This window comes from Mixia osmundae, assembly GCF_000708205.1.
Source record: "Mixia osmundae IAM 14324 unplaced genomic scaffold scaffold_1, whole genome shotgun sequence".
NCBI lineage: Eukaryota > Fungi > Basidiomycota > Mixiomycetes > Mixiales > Mixiaceae > Mixia > Mixia osmundae.
Window position 1 is genome coordinate 373,165 of NW_014575563.1, and position 18,722 is coordinate 391,886.

Sequence of the window (18,722 nt, forward strand, 5' to 3'; positions counted from 1 at the left end):
AGGAACCAGTGCCGACACCTGCTGACGCCAGCACCTGAGCAGGTGACCTCGAGGGATCTCTCGGGTACAGGACCTTGCGGGATTAAGGCTCCGAACGACGCTGCTTGGCGTGACAGTCAATCTGCCAAGCGTTAGTCTCGCGGCATTGCTACAAAGCTGCTCGTGCGCACTCGCACTCTGACTACGCTGAACCTCGCCTCTGCAACTCGATACAACTAGCATTGACACCGGTCTAGCCCAACACGAGCGACTGCGGCAAGTATGACGACTACCAACGCAAGCGGCGCGGGCATGCACGCCATACCGCTCATCTACCCTGCCCTCCACCTTCAGCCTCTCAACGATACCTTTGTGCCCAAACAGATCTCACTCGTACCCGTCGGAGCAAAGGTCAAGATCGGCAGACAGACGAACGCGAAGACGATACCCAATCCGACGAATGGCTACTTTGATTCCAAAGTCCTCTCACGTATGCACGCCGAAGTCTGGTGTGAAGACGACACGGCAAGCTTCAAGTGAGCGCGCCATGCAAGCGCTAATACGCTCAGCAGGTCTTCATCAAGGACGTCAAGTCATCCAATGGCACTTTCATCAACGGCGAACGACTGTCTGCCGAGGCAGTCGAGAGCGAGGTCTTCAAGCTCAGGAGCGAGGATATAGTGGTCCGTTTGATGGCTTGAGAAGCGGTCCTCTTGGCTCTAAACCTGCATTCTGTGGACAGGAATTCGGTATCGATATCGTGTCAGACGACAACAAGACGATTGTGCATCACAAGGTTGCAACGAAGATTTACATTGCCATTACGTCCGAAGACGCTCTACATCTCTCACAGTATGTCTTGCTGTCTGCCGATTGCCCTGGCTGACACCTCATGCAGGACACTGCCTGCTATCTATCGAGCAAATGAGATCAATCTGGGCAGACGATACACAAAAGGCGGCGTTGCCAACACTGGCCTGAGCTACGATCACGTCCTACACCGCTTACAAGTAGGTGCAGCAGCCTGATCGGATACCCATACTAAGTCGCATACAGAATGAGCTGCAAAAGTCGCGCGAAACGGGCTCAGATCTTGGCAACCTGGCAGGCCAGATGAACGAGATACAGGACTCTCTAGGCGGTCATTTGCCGCCTACACATGCAGTGTCCGGTCGACTGCCCAATGGGGTCGGTGCAGCGCCTGCTGGCGCTGACGAGGGAGCCAAAGACGGTCCGCATGCAAGCACGATTGCTGCATTGCAAAACCAGCTATCCGAGACTCAGTCATCTCTGGCCTCGCACATTGTCAAGTTCAACAGCCTTGAATATGTCTTGACTGAGCACGAAGCGATGAAGAACGACTTTAACAGTCTACGCGAGCAGATGGGTCAAGCGCGACGGGAGCTCGGCCTCGCGGCAGATGCGCCCCAGAACAACGGCGACAGTAATCTACTGAATGGGTCTCGCTCGTCAGATGATGATGACGCGAGTAGCATTGCATCAGATGATACAGTCATCGAAAGTCAGCCTACGCCGAATCGAGTTAGATCGATCGTCAACGGCATTGCGACCCACGGCGCACCCGAGCTAGTCGAGCAGAACGCTGCTCTGACGAACCGGATGAACAGCCTGACGTCCGACCTCGAGTCTGCCACTGCCATGTCGCAGGCACTACGGTCAGAGCACGCGCAAGCGCTAGAGACCGTTCGCACGCTCGAAGAACGTGTGCAAGATCTCGAGAAAGCCGTCAAAGCAAAGTCACGCGCAGAAGAGACCAGCAAAGCCTACCCGCCCAGTATAGAAGCCTGGAAATCCGCGTTTGAGGATGCGTGGCGCAAAGAACGCTTGTCGTGGGAAGAGGAGCGAAGACAGCTTAGAGCCATCATCAAACAGTGGGAGGACGAGCATGGCGCGTCTGCTTCGAGCGGATCTGAGGCAGAAGAGACTGAAGAGACGCCAACGCTACGCAAGACGCCCAGCCAGAGCGGGAAGAGTTCTCCTGCGGCGAGTAGTAAGAAGTCGAAGAAACGCCGGAAGGCACCATCGAAAACATTGGTCGAGTCTGTCAATGAATTCACCGCTAGCGCAGCGACTGGCACGGGCGAAAAGGCGACAAGATCGAGGAGGTATGATGATAAGGATCTTACGATGACCGCAAGGCATAGACTGCCCGATAGCCAACCGCCGGACAAATCATCTCGGACGGGGCTACCTCCCACAGGGCTTCCGTCCAATGCTGCTGTACGCTGGCTTCTTCCTCCAGGCTCGGAAGCGCTGATGACGGGTGCCGGACAGACCGTCCCCATGATCAGTGCTACCGGCATCGTCCTCATCGGTGTCGCAGCTTGGCTGTACGTGAACAAGGATACCTGATCGCTCAGCTGTTGTACTGTATACGTCCTCTGCATGCCGTACAACATCATTGGGAGACGGGTGGCAGGAGAGCATTGATCATGTCTTGCGAGAGCACTTCGCGCGCGACGGGACCGTACTCTTGCACGATGATCTGACTAAGCAACCGGTCTTTCTCGGTCTCCAGATGATCGGCTTCTGCAGCATAGGCATCCAGCTGGCTCAGTAATATCTCGGTCTGTCTGATGAGGTAGCGGTGTTTCGCAAGGGCGATGAGGTATGCCGTCAGAGCGGGCGAAGGCTTGTCGGGTATAGGCATCGGTCGGGGCTCCTTACTCCTGACGGTAGTATGGGATGCGGTAAGACTACCGACTGCCGTTTTACGCGTCTGTGCTGCTCTGTCTGAATGGGTCTGAAAGAGTTCGACGGGTGGGGGCAACATGGATTGCATGATCTGCTCAGTCGACATGTCGCGCTGCTCTTTGGTATAGTTGTGCAGTGCGTTGAGATGCTTGGAGAGCGCGTCTGTACGTGTGAAGGTCTTGTCGCAATCTGTCTGTCACGTTCAGCCTGACGACTCGCATGAGCAAGCAAGCGCGTCCGACTGACCTGGTAAGGGACAGATATGAGGTCGTTCGCCCGTATGACTGCGTATATGCGCGAGCAGAGCAAAGCGACTGGACTGCGTCTTGCCCAACCGCGCGCACTTGTTCCAGTGACAGGTGTAGTCTGCCTTTTGCGGCATGACATGCACTGTCCGTGCACTCGAGCGTGAGCTTGCAAAGTCACTCGTCGGTCACAAGTCACCTTGATGGATGTGCTTGATGAGGTCTTCGACCATCCAGTGCTGAGAAGTACAGAGCTCGCCCGGCTGGACGGTCCACTCGCAGTGAGCCAACGGTGTCTCATCTTGCTGATCCTCCTCTTCCTCGTCATCCTCTTCCACAGCGGCTGCCACTTTCTTGCCCTTCTTGTTCGCTGGTGCAGATGGCGCAAGCGTTGGATGAGCTATCGGCGGCGTGGCTTGTGACGGGAGAGCTGAAGTCGAGGTCATCCGTGGCAAGTTCAGTAGCGATTAGTCGATTAGCGGCCGGCTCGCGTGCAAGGACTTGACCAAGTGCTCGACGACGACCGACCAAGCTCATCAAGATGGGCGGCCGCAAGAAAGGCAAAGTAGGTCAGGCAGATGAGTATTGCAAGCTTGCACTGACTGTCAAGCACCTACGTAGGGCAAGACCGACGACGGCTGGGCGCCTAGGGACGACAGAACAGGCGAAATTGTGACTTCCAATGCAAAGATGGAGGCCTACTACAAGGCTCGTCTCGCCAGCTCATCAAGCAAAGCGAACGAGCTCACGCTATGCCCGGGAATGGCAGGCTCAGCACATCCTCGCCAGCGAGGAAGAGCACGAGACGATGTACGCAGCGTTCAGGAGAGATTTGCCAACGACTTTTCGTGTCAATGGATCGAGGCCGTCCGTTGCTTTTACGCGAACAGGCAAGCCTTCCTGATGGAGGATTGTCGAGACAGACTCGCCCAAGACTTGCAAGAGACGATCAAGACAGAATATGTGCCTTTCCTAAACGCGATCAAGCTCGAGAGTGAAGTGACGCCCTCGCTTGAGCCTGTCACTTGGCAAGTCGCTTCCACGAGCGTGTACGCCCGCTCATTGGATCGGGGTCGTGCAGGTATCCCAAACACTATGCCTGGTCTATCAAGATCGCCCGCAAATTGCTACGCAAGACGCCAGAGTACAAGAAATTTCAGCATTTCCTCGTGTACGAGACCGAGGCGGGCAATATCACACGTCAAGAAGCCGTCAGCATGATTCCGCCTCTCTTCCTCGACGTGCGCAAGTCAGATTGGGTTCTTGACGCATGTGCCGCGCCGGGAAGCAAAACATCGCAGATACTAGAAGCGCTATCGGGCTCAGATGCTCCATCTGGGTCCAAAGAGGGCTTACTGGTGGCCAATGACAGCGATGCAAAGCGATGCCATATGCTCATCCATCAGACGCTCCATCGACTTGGCTTCCCCAGCTGCATGATTGTCAACAATGACGCCAGACACTTGCCGACGTTCTGGCTGCCCTCTGAGCCTGGTAGCGCGAAAGCAAAGCAACCGCTGCTTTACGATCGTATCCTCTGCGATGTTCCTTGCTCTGGCGATGGGACGTTGCGCAAGAACGTTGCGATCTGGTCAAAATGGAGTCCTTCTGATGCCATCGGCCTGCATGCGTGGGTGTATCTGTCGAATCATGCGTATATTAGAGCTGATGTGAATCCACAGAATGCAATTGAGGATTCTTGAGAGATGCATTCAGCTGCTCAAGCCGGGAGGTCGACTCGTCTACTCCACCTGCTCGATGAATCCGATAGAGAATGAGGCCGTCGTCGGGGCCGCCCTCGCTGCGAACAGGAGTCCGCACAGAGACTCAGATCATACAATGTGCTAACAGACGTGCAGATCTGCACCTGGTCGACGCGAGCAGTCACCTACCGGAACTGAAGAGATCGCCAGGTCTAACGACTTGGCGCGTACTCGACAAGAACATGCATGAGCATCCTACTGCGTCCCCTTCCCTACCCTTTCTACCGCAAACGATGTGGCCAACAGGAGAGGCGCTCGATCTCGAACGCTGCATGCGATTCTATCCCCATGTGCAAGACACTGGCGCATTCTTTGTCGCCGTGCTCGAGAAGATCGCAAAAGAAGTTCCGCTCCCCGTTGCAACCGCGCAAGAGAATGCGCCGGCTAAGCGAAAGCCCAGTCAGGAGCCTGTCGAACGCGCGCCGGCGCCGAAGAAAGTCAAGGGCGGCAGAGGTGTTCTCAAGGAAGAGCCTTTCAACTATGTGCAGACAGATCACCCTGCCTTGGGGTCGCTCAAGCATGTTTCCTCGTACGCTCTGACGAGCGTGGCTGACAGTCTTGCAGGTCTTTCCTCGGTATCAGAGAGGATTTCCCCATGCAAAATCTGCTCGTGCGGAACGCGACCGGAGAACCTCAAAGGACGCTCACGCTCACTTCCAATATCATCAGGACTATCTTGACGCACAACAGCCCAGAGACATTGCGACTCAAGTCTTGCGGAGTGCGTCTGCTGTCGCGAACAGAGTCGAGCAAGCTCAAAGACTACAAGTCGATGTGGCGATTCACTACAGAGGGCATCGACGTCTTGCGTCCTTATCTGACAGCTGAGCGAATCGTCACTGGCACGATAGACGACCTTCGCACGCTCATCGGACCAGAGCCGAGTCCTACTCTGTCCGCATTGAACGATAGCGCGCTCGCAAGGGCATTAGATCCGCTTGAGCCCGGCACACTCCTCTTGCTCGCTGACATTCCGCGCAAAGCTCAGCAGCTCGCGCTGCCAATGTGGCTAGCACGAGTCTCATGCAACCTCCTACTCGACAAGACCGATCGCAGTGCGCTTAGTCTTAGGCTCTTTGGCGAGGATCTCAGCCCTAAATAGGTAATTGGCTCGAGGGTGACAGAAGCGGATGATGGGGAGGACGAGGCCGTCGATGCTGTTGTAGCCTGAAACTGCACGTTGTGTGCGTCTGGCTTGCGCCACGGTCGTCTCAGCCAATAAAATGTTCCGCCTGGATATACAGGGCACGCGAGAGAACAAGCTGTGTAAAGATGAGGTTTATATAGCGCAAGTCGGTCACCCCGCAATCGCGCGTGTGGTGCAGCGGGTGAGTTGACGCGTTCACCCTATGCCGCACGAAATTAATATCCTTCTCGCAGCAGCATGCATCTTTCGGGTTAACGCTCGCTCCGAACGGAGTATATAGATGAGGTCCCAGATTCGAATTCTGGCTCGCGCCCTCTTTTTTGCTGGCCTGGAAGCCTGCAATATACGCATCTGTTGCTTTTTCCTGAGCTTTCTTACCTGGCCACCCTCGGTCACCCGTCGCACTGAAGTTCATGTGTGATCACAATTTCAGTGCGCACCTTTGCAACGCCGCAGAACATACATTTGCCAACACACAGCCCATAGCAGAGAGGTCTGCCATCTGAATCAGATCGCCAGCAAAGCTCCGGCATGACGAGGATCCTTTTACTGAAATCTTGCTTCAGCTTTACATAGCGAACTGTGTGCCGAAAGGACGGACCGTCTTCTCGGGCTACATCTTTGGCGTTTGCATGGATCTCATGGACGTAGTTCATGGACGAGATTTGCTCATGCTGTCTTCAAGGTCGCCAAAGGGAAAAGCCATGTATTGGAGATCATCGATTCGAAAGAAGCCTTGGAATTGCTTCTTCGGAATGTGATGACCAAGCATGGGAAGGCAAAGTACCCAGCCATGGCAGAGGTCGTGCATCGTCAGCGAGCTCCAGGGTCGACCGTCTTCTTTCACGGGATACTGAGGATTGGAAGAACGCCAATTCTCATAGCGTGTGTACTGCTCCTTGATGTCTGCATGCTGCAGTTTAGCAAGCTACAGAAGAGCAAGCGACCTACAAAATGCGCAGTGGATCAGCATCGACTGTACCGTAGGTCCTGTGTGATCCGCTGTGAAATAGTCAGCTTTGTTCGCAGTATGTCTGTCAGTGCCAACCTGCGGGCCAGGCACCATGGCCCATGAGATAGAACAGCGACTTGAAATCAGACAGCTCGAGGATGTCGCGATGGAGATAGCCCATGCCGATGATGACGAGCTCTTCAGTGACCCAAGGAGTCATCGCGAGTGTTCCTCTCATATCGTCAGTGATGGGTACCGTCAAGTCCTTTGCAGCCCCTTTGAAGCGCTTGAGGCCAGCCATGGAAGCTGTGACATCGACGAAGGGATAATACTTGGGGAACCTCATGAATGCTACATTTCGCCTCTGTGTGTATGGGATGCCCTCTGGTGTAGTCTGGTAGGGACCGTGTGGGTGAGGCGATGGAGGGAACCACCCAACATTGACGTCTTCCAGGCGAGTGCCGAGATACGTCATATCACTGACCTGCAGCCTTGTGCTTGTTGTCATGTTGCTAAAAGATGTCTGCTGATGGGTAGCAGCGAGCAAATGGATAGTTGCGAGAGGTCTCAGGGGTGACTGTGGACGGCGGTGTCGATCAGAAACAGCGTCTGCTTGGCCACGCGAAGTTTAAGCACGACAATCGACGGATACAGTAGTGAGTGCTGGCGTGTGTGCGCGAGCATCACGCTCAGTGTGGACTTGCGTAGATGGCATAGAATGAGAGCCGGGGTGCAAGGCATCATTGAAGGCGCGACAACGTCGAAAAATAGCAGGCAAACGCGCTCCTTAGCGGTACAGACTCTACTGATGTGCATGATCGTACGACAACACATGGCTGATATATCGTCACATAATTACCGAAGATGTCGGTGCTCGCGAGAGTCGCTGAGCTGACGTCTCGGACCTTCGGCTCTTCTCAGAACGCGTCCATCCTGACTTTGATCTTGTGCTTTCTGCCGAAGGCGTTTGAGATCCTTGCGCACTTGTGCGGCGAGCTGCTTGACGAGCACGGCTGGGTCATCCGATGCAATTCGCTGAATGACGCCGTGCATCTCCAGTAATGGCGCAGGCGGATGCTGCTCTTCGAGGCAAGACTCGCAGGCTGTTCGAACCAGCCGAAGCATACCGAGCCTCACAACGGCACGTCGATGTTCCGACAGGCGAAGGCAGACGGCGCGCGAGAATCTGCCTCGACTGAACAATCTCAGCGTGAGCGCGGCTGAGATTCGCATAACACGATGGAGGGGCTCGATGAGACTTTCGTATGGTCCCGCCTTGTCTGAAAAGCTGATGACGAGCTTCTCGAGAGCATCGTCGGCCAATAGCGCCTTTTGCACAGGCTTTGTATCTTCCCGTAGCCTGACGTCGAGGTCAGCACCCGGTGGAAAGACTGGCTGGAAAGCGTACCACGTGGCAATGCTTTCCATGGCTTGGCGTGCCCAGTACGAGTCGCTTAGCAGGGTGAGATAAGTTGCGAGAGTGCTGTGCTGCCCGAGCAATGATCGACACCGCGCAGACGTATGCGCAAAATCGCAAAGGACAGGGATGGCGAACTGGCGCAAAGGTGAGCGGCTCGCGACAACGTTCTGCAGCAGCGGTATGATGCCAGCGACGGCAGCTTCCTCTTGGCGAGCAACAGACAGTCTGCAAAGGTTGTAGAGACTATTGATGATTGGGCCGGCAACGCCCTGCGGCGGATGTTGCGCCTTGCTTGATCGGCCAAGTATAGCGACGAGCTTGTCACAAGCGCCTGCTGCTTGCAGCAGATCCAACGAAGTTGGTATCGCGCTGATATTTTGCATCGTCTTCAGCGCTGGTAAGATGTCTGCCGCAGGCAGCGAGTCGAGCGCATTCGTCAATGCTGGTGTATGCATGAATTGAGCGCAGCTTGAGAGACGAGACAAGATTATGACTTACCCGTCAGAAGTCGTGGCTCTATCATCGATGTCTTGAGTCGCGTATCACAAAGAGAGAAGGTCTGTAGCATCTCCAAGGTCTGCCGACGCGCATTAAAGGCGAACAAAGTGGCGTCAGTCTGACAAGTCTCGAGGACTTGTGCTAGCGACTCGAAGATGCCTTCAAATGCCAGAATCTGGCAGAGATCGCGCCGGTAGGTTGAGGTCTGCTGCAGAGTCAGATGCGCAAAATATGTGCCAGATGTCTTACCTGTTGATGCAGGATGCGATGCAGGCCATCTACTGCTAGCCAAGCAATATCCTTGCTTTCGCTGCCGGCCGCGCCGAGCATCTCGACCAGACACCTCATACCACCGGATGCGACAAGCGCAGAAATGACAGCAGACGACGAGGACTGGCACATTGCGCTGACAAAGATGGCGGCTTCCTGCCGAAGCTCATCGACTTGTCGACTGCTGCTAAGTGGAAGAATCTTCGAGCACGCGCCAAGGTGACAGAATGACGCGAACACTGCTTGATCGTCGGACACGATCGTATTGATAAGACGCAAGAGAAGAGCGATCAGGCTTGTGTCCTGCAGGCGCGAGATGCCCTCGAGCGCGTAGAGCAGCCCATGGGATTTGATGAAATGCTCGCGAGACTGTGGATTCGCGGCAAAGAGATCGATCTATCGGATCTTCAGCAACATCACCATCTGTGTAGTAACGGACGCACCAGTGAAGTGCAGCTCTGTCTACAGGCTGAGTGTTCGCTGTTCGATAGGGCATCGCCGAGCATGGAAACCAAGGCATTGACGCGCGCGTCATCACGCTCATTTGCAAGCGTAGCTGTATCGACTTCAGAAGCGCCATCTTCGAGATCGGCAAAGACATCTTCATCGTCGTCCAGGTCGCTAGCTGAGAGCCAGACCCTGCCTGAAGACCGTTCATGTAATTGCAGAGAATTGGCTCGTGAAGCATCAGACAAATCAGTCGGCGGCTGCCCAAGGTCGGAGAAGTCGTCATCAGCAGATTCCACAAATTTACTGATCGCTAAGATTGGCGTCCGGACAGGCTGCTCGCTCGTTGCAGGTGGCAAAATATCCCTTGGATGCAAGACCGGCTTTGCCCCCGCCTTTTGCTTGAGCTGCGTCAACTTCAGCGCGGCTTGTACACATCAACACCGAACTACCTTGAACTTTCGGATCTTTCCTGCAAAAGGATCGGCTTCACTATCCGATAATATACCAGAGTAATCCTCAATCGCTTTGTCATTGCGCTTCATGTTCGCATCGGATTGCGAAGCTTTTGGCCTTGGTCTGGCGGATCGCGCGAGCGGGCTTAGCAAAGGTAATGCAGCAGACGGTCCGTTCTCGAAATCTGCGTTCCAATCGCCAGAGTCGGCGTCATGATGCTTTGAGAGCGATTTTATAGGGGCAGAAGGGGGAAGTGCTGCTGCCGTTTTGCTCGTCGCACGAATGCGAGACCCCAAGATCTGAGCGACCTGTGACGACGGCTCTCGTCTACTCAACGTGCTGACCGGTACTGCTGCTGTTGCTACGGCCTTGGCTCTCGCGCCGGCGCTTGCATTGCTTTGTGCGAGCCAGCTGTGCCTGAGCAGTCGCTTCGCGTCAACACGAATGTTGGGATCTTTGCGAAAGCACTGCATGAGGAAATCGATCGCTGCATGAGATAGTCCATCTGGAAGTGGGGGCGCATCATCGCTGACGATGCGAAACATGGCGGGTAGAGGGTCAAGATTCCAATATGGCGGTTTGCCGGTCAAGAGCTCGACGACAACGCAGCCGAGAGACCAGATATCGGATGCTGTAGATGCGCCAGTCTGATCGATGACCTCCGGAGCCACTTTTCGTTGTGTGTCAGCAACGTTCAGATGCAAGGATGCTCGGCGTACTCCAGTAAGGCGAGCCCACAACGCTAGACTGCATACTGCCGCCGACGCGTGTAGCAACGCCAAAGTCGGCCAGCTTGGCCTTGCCGTCTTTGTTTGCCAGGATGTTGGACGCTTTGATGTCTCTGTGGATGACGCCTTGCTCATGCAGGTACAATAAGCCGTCGAGAACTGGGCGTCGCGTGAGCGCCGCGAGGCGGCACTAGTCAATGGCGTACCTTGTGCGACGTAGACTGCGACAAGCCGTTCAGTGAACAAGCCGAATTTCTTGCAAGTTGTGTAAAGCGAGCCATTCTCGCAATACTCGAGGATGATGTAGAGCGAATGCTCTGTCTTGACGAAACCGCGATATTGAACAATGGCGGGATGGTTGAGCGCCTTGAGCAAGTCTATCTCTGCCTGTCGCCCGTGCTTGAGCTATGGACGTGTCACTGACTGTCAGCCAGCTTACCAGCACTTCTGGCAACTCCGCTTTCGAGAAACGGCCAAGGGAGATCTGATGCGAGTTCAGCTCGCAAGTGTGGACTAGCCTGCGCTGCACTGACTTGCTTGATAGCGACCGTCTCACCGGTAGTCCAACAGAGGGCTCTATAGACCGACCCGAAGGCACCTTTGCCCAGGATCTCGCCAAAACTCTAGACAAAGGCAAATGAGCTGTCAGCCGACTTGACCATGTTGCAGCGCACATAATCTGGCAGAGCTTCTTTCTCGACCGATGTCGACATCACTGAGCGTCTCTTGAAGCATGGATGTTTGTATCTGCCCCGTCAAGTGCGAGGGGCACACGCTACGATTCGACGGTTCGACACACGCGACGTGCTGTTTACGAGCTCACGCGCATAAGGTCAAAGGCGCCTCGTAATTGAATCATGCATTCTACTCGATGGCGCATCTCTGCGCTTTTGATTGTCTGCTTCTCGCTGGCTTCAGTGTCTATGCTTGCGTGTAGGTAGCAACATTGGCACCGGGAAGTGTCAAACGGAAGACAAAGACTATCAATAAAATCAGTCAGCCATGGTCGCTCTGAGACATGACAGTGGGCTAACCTTGAGTCGGCACATCTGAGCCATATGGGTCCTGGTAGGGTACGCCACCACTTGTGCCGTTCGTAGTGATAAAGTCGTTGTCGCTGGCCGTGAAGAGGAAATAGTCGTCCGGGTAGGCAGGGTCGAGTACAGAGACAAGCGAGAGAGACTCCCATTTGCCATCAATCTGCGCTGGGCTCGTCGTTGCTCCGTTGTTGAGGCCAAAGCGTGCCAATTGCGTGCCGTTGATATAAGTCGTGAAGGCTTGGTAAGTCGCTGGCGTGATCGCGGAGCTCAGAACACCGCCCGGTGCAGCCGGTGTAGCCGGCGAGTCATACGCCGTGTTGGCGATATTGGTAGCTCCAGCGGTCGACATGAGGTCGGCAGACTTGTACTTCGATGGTCCTGTATCACCGTCGCCATTGCCATCGCGCGCAAGCACAAGGAAAGTGTTCGGAGCGACGTATGCTACTTCACTGGCGGCATAGACCTTGCCCTTACTGCTCGTCGGTAGAGGCACGATATACTCCTCGACAAGGGCAGGCTTGTTTACGTTGGCGATGTTGTAGCCCAGCAAGCGCGTGTAGCGCCCCTTGGTATTCGACGAGCCACCATCTTGTACCGTAGCGCTCTGCAACAAGGTATATAGCATGGTGTTATCAGGCGTGATCGTCAGGCCCTCGAAGCCTTGGTTGGCTACTCGGCCGGTAGTAGGATCGACCAGAGCGGTGAAGTTGACCTTGCCATTTTGCATGGGAACGATGGCAGCCGGTGGCAGGATTGCGCCCGTCAGCACTCCGGCAAGATTCACGTGATAGATTGCTGGACCATACTCGTCCGAGACCCAATGCGAACCGTCGCTTGCAAACGCGATGCCCTCAGAATCGAATGTAAGATTGCCATAAGGCAGATTGCTTGTGGCGATTGGCAGCTCAGGTACAGCGCCAAAGGCTGGGCGTATGCCATTGGGATCGAGGCCCGTCGTCAGACGGGGCGAAACTTCCCTGTCTTGGTACTCTTGTCCGCCGAGATAGTTGAGCGGCAACGAAGTTCCGCCTTGGGCCAAAGTCTGATTGGCGGTAGCGTAGTATGGCGTAAAGACGAAGCTGAATGCTTGGACACGGGCAGGGTAGGCAACGGTACCTTGCGTGTTGTGCCCTCTGTCGGGCTGCATGAGCAAGGCACCGGCATAGCGATTGCCGGACCGTCTGAAGGACTTGGGGCTGATTGCAATGGCGCTGCCGAGGCCTCCGAGCGTGTCCCCAAACTGATCAAGAGCCGACGCAGATATGCTACCATAGCCTACCAGTCCCTTATTGACATACGTAACACCGTTGAACGTGACCGAGTAAGCCAGAGATGGGTCAGGCTGAGGCAAAGTCGCGGCCGGAGCAGAAGCGGCAAGGCCGGCAGCGGCAAGCACGAATCCAAGGGCGAGCATTTTGCGCAGAGGCTCGCGGACTCAACGCAGTGGCGACCGTCATGCTTATATCCTGACTGGCAGAGGCAAGAACGTTCGTAACCTGGAGAGGTCTCTCACACAATTTGAGATCGAGAGGTTAGTCTCACGTGGCATGTTGATATCACGCGCTCGGCCAAAAACACAATGTCACGCGCGAAGACAAATCACCGAACAGCCTACTCGCATCTGACGACGCTGGCGCACAGACGCGAAGATGCGCATCAAGCGCGAGTCTACGTCTATGCCAGCCGGCATGACGACTCTGACTGGCGGCAAGCTGAAGCGACGGGCAATCTTTTGTGATGTGGTGTGCGAGGGCATGACACAGGACGGCGCGGGATGGACTGTACCTGAGCGTACAGCTCATTTCCTGCAGCAGCTCGGGGATCCCTTGCCAGCCTTCAGTCCGTCAGATGCATTTGCTTCAACCGCGCTGGCCTCTCAGCCTTCGTTCCTGGCGCCGAGTACAAGACCCCACAACCCTGCTGAGCTGGAGAACCGACTTCGAGAGCTTGTTGAGACCGAATTCAACTATGTTCGCAGGCTCAAAGCGCTCATACAGGTATGCTTCGAGACGTACACATCCACACAAGGGTTTTGAGGCTTGGACACTATTCAGGATTATGCGAGACCGCTTCGAGATTTCGCAAAGCACAAGGAGAAAGCAATTATACCGCTATACGAGGCAAAGATGCTTTTCGGCAACATCGACGTTATCTTAGCAGCGAACGAAGGCTTTCTTCAGGACCTTGAGCGTGTCATGCTGTCCAAGCGGCGCGGAGGATTGGGCGTCGTCATCTGGGAGCATGTGGGTGTCAGTCTTCCGAGCTCTGCACATGCTGACGAGGTGCAGCTGACTGCATTTGCGGATGTACACGTCTATCCAACTTATCTCTCAGGCTACGAGAAGGCAAAGGAGATTGAAAGCCAGATGTCGAGCAAGCGCGGGTTCGTCGACTTTGTCGAGGTAAGTAGCCCATTACATTCGATACTAGAACTTGAGACCGCCGCAGCGAACGAAATACTCTACCGAAGGCATAGGAAATATCGGTCTTCGCGAGCTATTGATGGAGCCCGTCCAGCGCGTCACGAGATACATCCTCATGCTCGAGGGCATTCTGGGCGCCCTGCCTGCGGACGATTCGGAAAATCGCGACTACCTGCTCGAAGCGCATGCTGTTGCAAGTCAAATGGCTAGGTGCGAGGCAGACGAGCCCGAGCGATGCGCGGCTGCAATGTGGGGCCTCGAACGCGCCATCGAAGGCTTTCCCGCCAATATGATCAGCAGCAGTCGTTATTTCGTCGACTGTCTAGACGTCATGGATTCTCCGAGGGCAGCCAATGGATCAAACTCTCCCGCCAGCGCTGCGAGCCGTAAAGCTAACGCGCTCAACTGCACTCTGTTTCTGTTCTCGGACTGTCTTATGATTGCCAAGCGACCCTCCTCTTCTGGTCCCGATGGTCGCTCATTGGCTGGCCTCGAGAACATCGATCAACTCGCCAAGGTCATGAAGATGCATCGCTCGGGCTCACAAATCGCTTATTTGACGAAAGCCTACGAGCCGATGGGATCTACACCGACCAAGGTCAAAAAAGACTGCATGGGTTTCAAAGGCCTGATCAAACTCGAAGAGCTAATTGCTGCGGACGAAGGAGACGACGGTATGTCCCTTTCGTGACAATAGGCTTGTGTCATTGAGAGCTGTGGCAGAGATATCGCTGTGGTTACAGAATCCTCCTACGCTCTCGAGCGCAAAGTGGAGCGGTCGGCCATCACGATCATACATCGTTCGAGCAGCAAGCGATGCAGCTGAACGCAAGACCCGGTTCCTCGATCGCTTGTGGCAGATGCAAGCGAATATCAAGACAATCGAAGCGCGCTCAACCGCCATGGTCACGACGCTGGCTCATTTAGCAGGACCACCTGGACAGTCCGCAGATCAACACATTTCTGTCTACTGGAACTTATACGAAAAGCGTGCCTATCTGAGCGAGCCCATCAAGAGTCGACTCGTACTGCAAGTTGATCCGACCGGCGAGTCCGATAGCCTGTCGTTCGGTCGCCAGACCGGCCCAGCCATGATCGCACGAATCGCTTATCACGACGACTGTGAGTGTTCGATCGAGATACAATTAGCAAATCATGGCCTGCTTCATTCTGATCGAAGCGTGCGTTACGACTCGGCACCACATTCAGTTATAGCAACCGGTTCGTACCGTTAGTAAGCGCAGTCTCATGCTGATCATCGTTGCTAGCGCGAGATTGGGCTTTGTACGAAGGTGCGCTTCGATTGGATCAATCAGTCGCAGCATCCACCGCCACCAGTCCGAGCCCGAGCATGAAGCGACTGAGCGAAATAGATGTTCGGAAAGTCTTTAGCTCCCCAAGTGCGCCACAACGACGTAGCAAATCGATCATCAGCAAAGCCTCTTCGGCAGCGACAGATAGCTCTGCTGTTCGGTCCGAGGCAACCTCTGCCACAGCTGCCTCCTTTGCGACGTGTTCATCCATGTCAGCTTCTACATCTCAAACGAGCCTGCAATCATCAGCCCGCATCGGCGCAGTCGAGGAGCCTCGCAAACGACTCGACTCTGTATCGCCAACGCGCTCTCGTGCCAGCTCAACAGCCGACTATGAGCGGCGAGCTCTTCAAGACATTACAGGGCAGGAAGCGAGAGCCCTCAGTCTTCCTTGCGAAATGTCACCGCCTCGCCCGGCAAAACCAGAACCTTCACTCTCGCTATCACTCTCCAGAACACCAAGCAGGCGCGCACCCGGTGGTCCGAGAGGGCCGCGCCCCTTCGGCGCAGATAGCCCCAAATTGGCGGCTTGCACCATTTCACCTCGAGCAGACGACATACGCAAAGTCTCTGGCGGTATGAAGCGCGGTCTTTCGGAGTCGGCAGATATGACAGCGAGCAAACGAGCGCCATCTTGGTCTCGCGAGCCTTCAGACGATAGCGACGTACGAGAGGCACAGACGGACATTGCACCACGCGGCAGTGAGCAGCACGCCCAGCTAAATGTATGTTGCCTGGCATCGCTTTGTCTTCGTAAATCTGACAAGCCCATTCGGTCTTCTGTGCAGACCGCGTCTACGGATCGGGCTATTCAGGAAATACGCACCGAAGTGCATGCGCTACGCGGAAACCTTGCTCGCGAGCTCGCGCACAAAGAGGCGCAGGCGCGTGCTGGATCGCCGGGACTGCCTCGTTCGCCGCAAAGTCGCAACCTAGCGCGTGTCGGCAAAAGTGACGACAGTCGTGCCTTGGATCTGTCAGCTTTCAGTGAGAAGCTTCGACAGATCGAAGCAACATTAGACAGCTTACAATCACGACTCGAGCCTGCTCAAGATGATCCGATGCTGCGAGAAATCGATGAGTACAGGACCGCACTCGCCGATAGTCTGGAGCAAAACGCCAAATTACGAAGGAAGATGCGCGAGCTGGAGCAGGAGAAGGAAGCCCTATACGAAGTCTTCAATGAGGATTTGGATCGCTTGAGGCGAGAAAACGAGTAGGTCTGCTCGCCTCGACGGATACCATTGCTAATCGTGCATGCAGGCGTCTCAAACATAAATTAGCAAGCGACCCCCGATAAACGTATTGCAATGCTGGTCATGCATTACTCATACTGTCGTCCGACTGCTCCTTCGTCTTCATATTGAGCTTCTTGATGATGCTGAGTGATGATATCGACTGTGCTAGCCTCACTGGCCTGGCCTGCGCAGCTGGCCTGACGAGCTCATAGAACAATAAGAAGGGATTGGCCATAGTGACTTCACCAGCTGTCGCCGGACTGACGGTCTCGTCGCTGATGCGATACCATTCCGATTGCTCCTCTGAATTGGCCAATGTTGGTCGTCGCCGATATGAGATGTAATGGCCGTACGAATGCGAGCCATAGTGCTGCACGACAGAGGAGAGCCGATAAAGATGGCGTACGGGTTGTCTGCCAGCCGTCTGCTCCATTGAGGAAATGGGCCGATCTGGTCGGGTGCTCAAGATGCCGCCGGTAGAGAAAGGATCAAAATCGAGCAGCTCGCGAAATTCGACCTGGCAAGAATTCTTCACCGGATGGCCGGCGGCAGAATACATGGTTGAGCGGCTGAGATGGATGCAAAGCACTGGTGGACATCGAGCAAACATCGATTGCTTGCTTGCTGGCCCGATACCACCAATCTTGTCGATCTTGACAGCATCGTCAATATCTGCTTCGACGTTGCGATTGTCTATTGCGGACTGCAGCTTGTTGACGACCGAGCGGACATCGCGCAGACGTTTCTTCTTCGACACAGTCAAAGGTTCGCCATCCGGATTTGCCTGTGACATCCTCGTGAGCTGGCTCTGGTAGTGCTCGAGCGTGACGGCGAGGGTACATCGTCGACACCGAAACTCGTCTAGCAGCTCCAGACGAGTATAATCTGCCAGGCAAGCATCAAGAGTGCAAGCCACTCTGGGCGGTACATTGAGCGTGGTGTGATCTGAAGGTCCATGTCGGACTGCTTCGGTATAGCCACAGGTCATGCAAGAAATACGGTGAGCCATCAGGCCCGTGAACGGACTCCGGATCCGTCTCGCTTGGCTCTGGCTGTTCTCGAGTAAGGTCCCCAAGCCAGCCGAATCGACGACATCGCCGAGTCCAAGATCGATGCGAGCGGCGGCTTCGCAAGCTGCGAGCTCGTCCGAGACTGCCTCGATGAGCATGACAAGAAACTCTTGAGCATCCTGTTGCTCGTTGTTCATCAGACCCCTCCGAGCCTCTCGCGATTCGAACAGTGCGCGAGCGACCCGAACTGGCTTGAGTACACGCTGACTGGTCGAAGGTGCATTGAGCTCGCTGATGATGTCGAGCAGAGACTCGGCAACGGGAGTAGCCATCTCTAGCGAGCTTCCGAGGGAGCAGACACGCTCGAGATAGGCAGGCAAACTCGAGACGGAAGCCAGACACTGCAGGGTAGAATTGAGAAAGCAAGCATTGCCCCCTGCGCCATTGTACAGTCCTGCCGGGCGGAAGACTGCTCATACGCGCACGTCAGTATGTGCATGCAGAGTATGACGGCACGGGCTTGCCTGCGCCATAGGCTGCCGGCTCTTTGCCTTTGAGGCTCGTCGCGCGGCGGACAGAGCCTCTGACATGGCCATTGCCATTGGTATGCGAATCACCGTTGCCCGGCCGAAGCGGTTCGGCATCCCAGCTGAGATCATTGTCGGGTCTGCCAGGCTTGTCGAAGCCAAGACCGAGGGCAGCGAGTCTAGCTCGGGCAGACTCCATAACGCCCTACGCGGCCTGTCAGCGACTTGCGAGTGACGCTATCGTGAGCTTGGCAGACCTTGAGAGTGTCGTAGCAGTCGTATGCGATGAAGCGCAAGTCGGCCAAGCCGGTCTCCCTGTACCAGAGCACGGAACAGACGAGCAGGCCGATGGCGAGAAGTGCTTCAGTCAGTGAGCCTGAGCCGACGCCTGAGAACCAGCTCGTGTTGGGATGTTGTGTTGACCTGCTGTCTTGATCATGCCATGCCTGTCTGTCCCAATCTGACATGCTTCATGCCCGTCGCTGATGTCACTCAGCAGTTCCTCGTCCTCGTCGTCGTCGTCGTCGGCGTCGTCGTCAGTGGAAAGTCGA

The 18,722-nt window shown here is 55.2% G+C and overlaps 8 protein-coding genes across 8 annotated transcripts; 3 read left to right on the forward strand and 5 right to left on the reverse strand.

The window, feature by feature from the left end:
- Positions 1 to 143: 143 nt before the first annotated feature.
- On the forward strand, positions 144 to 2,484 carry L969DRAFT_120260 (uncharacterized protein). Its single transcript, XM_014715133.1, has 5 exons — positions 144 to 504; positions 552 to 662; positions 722 to 831; positions 878 to 989; positions 1,036 to 2,484. The coding sequence occupies exons 1-5, from the start codon at positions 262 to 264 to the stop codon at positions 2,350 to 2,352; spliced, it is 1,893 nt and encodes a 630-aa protein (XP_014570619.1). The 5' UTR covers positions 144 to 261; the 3' UTR covers positions 2,353 to 2,484.
- On the reverse strand, positions 2,364 to 3,791 carry L969DRAFT_83826 (uncharacterized protein). Its single transcript, XM_014715134.1, has 5 exons — positions 3,713 to 3,791; positions 3,561 to 3,651; positions 3,139 to 3,504; positions 2,941 to 3,084; positions 2,364 to 2,883 (listed from the first exon to the last, which is right to left on the reverse strand). Exons 3-5 carry the CDS (start codon positions 3,383 to 3,385, stop codon positions 2,399 to 2,401), a joined length of 876 nt encoding a protein of 291 aa, XP_014570620.1. The 5' UTR covers positions 3,386 to 3,504; positions 3,561 to 3,651; positions 3,713 to 3,791; the 3' UTR covers positions 2,364 to 2,398.
- Positions 3,481 to 5,804, forward strand: L969DRAFT_91441 (uncharacterized protein; the record flags this gene model as incomplete). The annotated part of the gene is made up of 8 exons (XM_014715135.1): positions 3,481 to 3,504; positions 3,561 to 3,647; positions 3,709 to 3,806; positions 3,863 to 3,967; positions 4,021 to 4,569; positions 4,622 to 4,752; positions 4,799 to 5,231; positions 5,267 to 5,804. 8 exons carry the CDS (start codon positions 3,481 to 3,483, stop codon positions 5,802 to 5,804), a joined length of 1,965 nt encoding a protein of 654 aa, XP_014570621.1.
- A 437-nt stretch (positions 5,805 to 6,241) lies between these two features.
- On the reverse strand, positions 6,242 to 7,309 carry L969DRAFT_91442 (uncharacterized protein; the record flags this gene model as incomplete). Its single annotated transcript, XM_014715136.1, has 6 exons — positions 6,242 to 6,253; positions 6,313 to 6,398; positions 6,451 to 6,523; positions 6,637 to 6,755; positions 6,801 to 6,851; positions 6,898 to 7,309. 6 exons carry the CDS (start codon positions 7,307 to 7,309, stop codon positions 6,242 to 6,244), a joined length of 753 nt encoding a protein of 250 aa, XP_014570622.1.
- Positions 7,310 to 7,572: 263 nt separating this feature from the next.
- On the reverse strand, positions 7,573 to 11,481 carry L969DRAFT_83831 (uncharacterized protein). Its single transcript, XM_014715137.1, has 11 exons — positions 11,295 to 11,481; positions 11,154 to 11,243; positions 11,060 to 11,104; positions 10,827 to 11,007; positions 10,612 to 10,779; positions 9,889 to 10,562; positions 9,433 to 9,843; positions 8,969 to 9,385; positions 8,720 to 8,924; positions 8,210 to 8,663; positions 7,573 to 8,161 (listed from the first exon to the last, which is right to left on the reverse strand). The coding sequence occupies exons 1-11, from the start codon at positions 11,331 to 11,333 to the stop codon at positions 7,657 to 7,659; spliced, it is 3,189 nt and encodes a 1,062-aa protein (XP_014570623.1). The 5' UTR covers positions 11,334 to 11,481; the 3' UTR covers positions 7,573 to 7,656.
- L969DRAFT_68597 (uncharacterized protein) lies at positions 11,098 to 13,101 on the reverse strand. Its single transcript, XM_014715138.1, has 3 exons — positions 11,655 to 13,101; positions 11,295 to 11,600; positions 11,098 to 11,243 (listed from the first exon to the last, which is right to left on the reverse strand). The coding sequence occupies exons 1-2, from the start codon at positions 13,072 to 13,074 to the stop codon at positions 11,542 to 11,544; spliced, it is 1,479 nt and encodes a 492-aa protein (XP_014570624.1). The 5' UTR covers positions 13,075 to 13,101; the 3' UTR covers positions 11,098 to 11,243; positions 11,295 to 11,541.
- Positions 13,102 to 13,348: 247 nt separating this feature from the next.
- L969DRAFT_44294 (uncharacterized protein) lies at positions 13,349 to 16,696 on the forward strand (the record flags this gene model as incomplete). Its single annotated transcript, XM_014715139.1, has 8 exons — positions 13,349 to 13,657; positions 13,715 to 13,903; positions 13,949 to 14,062; positions 14,109 to 14,757; positions 14,807 to 15,304; positions 15,352 to 16,121; positions 16,185 to 16,612; positions 16,660 to 16,696. The coding sequence occupies 8 exons, from the start codon at positions 13,349 to 13,351 to the stop codon at positions 16,694 to 16,696; spliced, it is 2,994 nt and encodes a 997-aa protein (XP_014570625.1).
- On the reverse strand, positions 16,595 to 18,691 carry L969DRAFT_56103 (uncharacterized protein). The gene is made up of 3 exons (XM_014715140.1): positions 18,429 to 18,691; positions 18,169 to 18,376; positions 16,595 to 18,113 (listed from the first exon to the last, which is right to left on the reverse strand). The coding sequence occupies exons 1-3, from the start codon at positions 18,636 to 18,638 to the stop codon at positions 16,714 to 16,716; spliced, it is 1,818 nt and encodes a 605-aa protein (XP_014570626.1). The 5' UTR covers positions 18,639 to 18,691; the 3' UTR covers positions 16,595 to 16,713.
- Positions 18,692 to 18,722: the final 31 nt, after the last annotated feature.

What these genes read in the sequence shown, in the direction of transcription:
- L969DRAFT_120260 (XM_014715133.1), top strand. Translation starts at nt 262, where the DNA reads ATGACGACTACCAACGCAAGCGGCGCGGGCATGCACGCCATACCGCTC. An exon ending in GACGCTCTACATCTCTCACA is followed by an intron (nt 832 to 877) that starts GTATGTCTTGCT and finishes CACCTCATGCAG; the next exon opens with GACACTGCCTGCTATCTATC. An exon ending in ACGTCCTACACCGCTTACAA is followed by an intron (nt 990 to 1,035) that starts GTAGGTGCAGCA and finishes AGTCGCATACAG; the next exon opens with AATGAGCTGCAAAAGTCGCG.
- L969DRAFT_83826 (XM_014715134.1), bottom strand. Translation starts at nt 3,385, where the DNA reads ATGACCTCGACTTCAGCTCTCCCGTCACAAGCCACGCCGCCGATAGCT. An exon ending in CATCAAGCACATCCATCAAG is followed by an intron (nt 3,085 to 3,138) that starts GTGACTTGTGAC and finishes GTGCACGGACAG; the next exon opens with TGCATGTCATGCCGCAAAAG. An exon ending in TCATATCTGTCCCTTACCAG is followed by an intron (nt 2,884 to 2,940) that starts GTCAGTCGGACG and finishes CGTGACAGACAG; the next exon opens with ATTGCGACAAGACCTTCACA.
- L969DRAFT_83831 (XM_014715137.1), bottom strand. Translation starts at nt 11,333, where the DNA reads ATGTCGACATCGGTCGAGAAAGAAGCTCTGCCAGATTAT. An exon ending in CGCAGTCTACGTCGCACAAG is followed by an intron (nt 10,780 to 10,826) that starts GTACGCCATTGA and finishes CGCGACGCCCAG; the next exon opens with TTCTCGACGGCTTATTGTAC. An exon ending in ATCGCATCCTGCATCAACAG is followed by an intron (nt 8,925 to 8,968) that starts GTAAGACATCTG and finishes ACTCTGCAGCAG; the next exon opens with ACCTCAACCTACCGGCGCGA.
- L969DRAFT_68597 (XM_014715138.1), bottom strand. Translation starts at nt 13,074, where the DNA reads ATGCTCGCCCTTGGATTCGTGCTTGCCGCTGCCGGCCTTGCCGCTTCT. An exon ending in CTCAGATGTGCCGACTCAAG is followed by an intron (nt 11,601 to 11,654) that starts GTTAGCCCACTG and finishes TTTTATTGATAG; the next exon opens with TCTTTGTCTTCCGTTTGACA.
- L969DRAFT_56103 (XM_014715140.1), bottom strand. Translation starts at nt 18,638, where the DNA reads ATGTCAGATTGGGACAGACAGGCATGGCATGATCAAGACAGCAGGTCA. An exon ending in ACTGCTACGACACTCTCAAG is followed by an intron (nt 18,377 to 18,428) that starts GTCTGCCAAGCT and finishes CAGGCCGCGTAG; the next exon opens with GGCGTTATGGAGTCTGCCCG. An exon ending in GCCGGCAGCCTATGGCGCAG is followed by an intron (nt 18,114 to 18,168) that starts GCAAGCCCGTGC and finishes GCGTATGAGCAG; the next exon opens with TCTTCCGCCCGGCAGGACTG.